General features: G+C 40.8%; 1 protein-coding gene across 4 annotated transcripts in view; it reads left to right on the top strand.

The window, feature by feature from the left end:
- The window catches only part of NF2 (neurofibromin 2), a 112,505-nt gene that overhangs the window by 44,592 nt on the left and 66,327 nt on the right, over nt 1-1,586 (top strand). For all 4 annotated transcript variants that reach the window (XM_023513302.1, XM_003789861.3, XM_023513303.1 and 1 more), the window contains exon 2: nt 787-912. In XM_023513302.1, coding sequence (XP_023369070.1) covers nt 787-912 — 126 coding nt within the window. The remainder of the gene's footprint in view (nt 1-786; nt 913-1,586) is intronic.

The raw sequence follows: 1,586 nt of genomic DNA on the forward strand, positions 1-1,586 counted from the left end.
AAAAAAAAAAAAAAAGAATAAGCAACCTACAATGTACTAGTGTCTGTTCATCACCTGGATTTAGGTACCGAGAGTTTGAAATTGCTCTGTGTGACTGTGAGTCATTTGCTTCCCGTTTGGCCTCAGTTAGGCATCTGTGGTAGGAGAGACCTGTGTTTACACTATGTGGTCTCTTATAGTTCTTTTTCTCTATGATGTATGATTTTGATTACAATTTCTCCCCTATATTTAAAAAAACTTCTAGTAAAACCAGTCTGTCTTTCCCTCTCTCCCTTTGTCTCTCCCTTTCTCCTTCCTCTCTCTGTTCTTCCTTTTGAGCCCAGTCTTTAAGTTAAACAACAACAACAACTAGCCTTTTATCAAAGGACAGAGCCAGGTGATTTCTTTAAAAATTACCAAAATTTCAAGGAAATGAATGTCCCTAGAAGCTAGCCATCTCCCCGGATTAACTCAAGAGGCTAGACTTTCCTAAATGAGGATGTTTATTTACCAGCTTTCCTAAATTAGCAGCTTTGGGGATATTAAGATCTATAAAAAACTGTTCAAGAGAAGTATTGTGTATGCTTTACAATGATTAAGCCAGTAAGCTCTAATTGGTGTTTTCCCACTCATGGGTTTGTATAGGAAGCTTTAGGATTATTCAGGAATTCAGTGATCATGGTCATCTTGGTGTCATCTGTACATTTTGGAATCTGGGAGTTGGGAGCACAGAAAAGAGGTTTTTTGTGGGATCAGATTGTGATTTTTGCTCACAATATTCCTCCTTGTTGGTTGGTTTTATTGCAGATGAAGTGGAAAGGGAAGGACCTATTTGATTTGGTGTGCCGGACTCTGGGGCTCCGGGAAACCTGGTTCTTTGGACTACAGTACACAATCAAGGATACTGTGGCCTGGCTCAAGATGGACAAGAAGGTGAACCTGAAAGTAGTAGGGCTGCTGTATGCTTTCTGGTCCCTTTCTAAGCAGACACCTAACTTATTTGCTCCTCAGTATGGCCATTGCAACTACATGGTAGAGACGAGGGCGAGTTCCTGAGTTAAGTCATGGAGAAAGCAAGTCTTGGAGATGCTGCCAGTTTCCTGCTCTGCACGGGCTCTCCTAGACAAGCAGAATTTACCAGGAACTGTTGCCGGCTGCGGCTTCTTTACCTATTGTCACTAGCCTGATTGCTTCTGGCCTTATGCCCCTCAGTTTACTGAACCACTAGTCAGGCTTTATGAATAAAAATGATCATTATCTTGTTATATTAAAAAATAATTTATATTTTGAAAGGTTCTCTTAGGGCTCATGTTCTTTAAGGAATCTTTGAAAGTCTTTTGAGAAACATAACGGCATGACTTGAGTTAATCATTAATGAGACCTAGAGAATAAAGACTGTCTGGTCCTTGTGGTGAAGGAAGAATTCCATTTTGTCCTCCAGATTCTCTGGGGTTTTGAGGCATGATGGAGAATTCTGGGCTCCTAGCAATTTTAATGTGGCTTGGAAATGAATATTGCCTAAGGCAGTGGTTCTCAACCTGTGGGTCTCAACCCCCTTTTTTTTTTTTTTTTTTTGAGACAGAGCCTCAAGCTGTCCCCCTGGGTAG

The sequence above is a fragment of the Otolemur garnettii genome, unplaced genomic scaffold, assembly GCF_000181295.1.
Source record: "Otolemur garnettii isolate 467f Iridium unplaced genomic scaffold, OtoGar3 scaffold00038, whole genome shotgun sequence".
Lineage (NCBI taxonomy): Eukaryota > Metazoa > Chordata > Mammalia > Primates > Galagidae > Otolemur > Otolemur garnettii.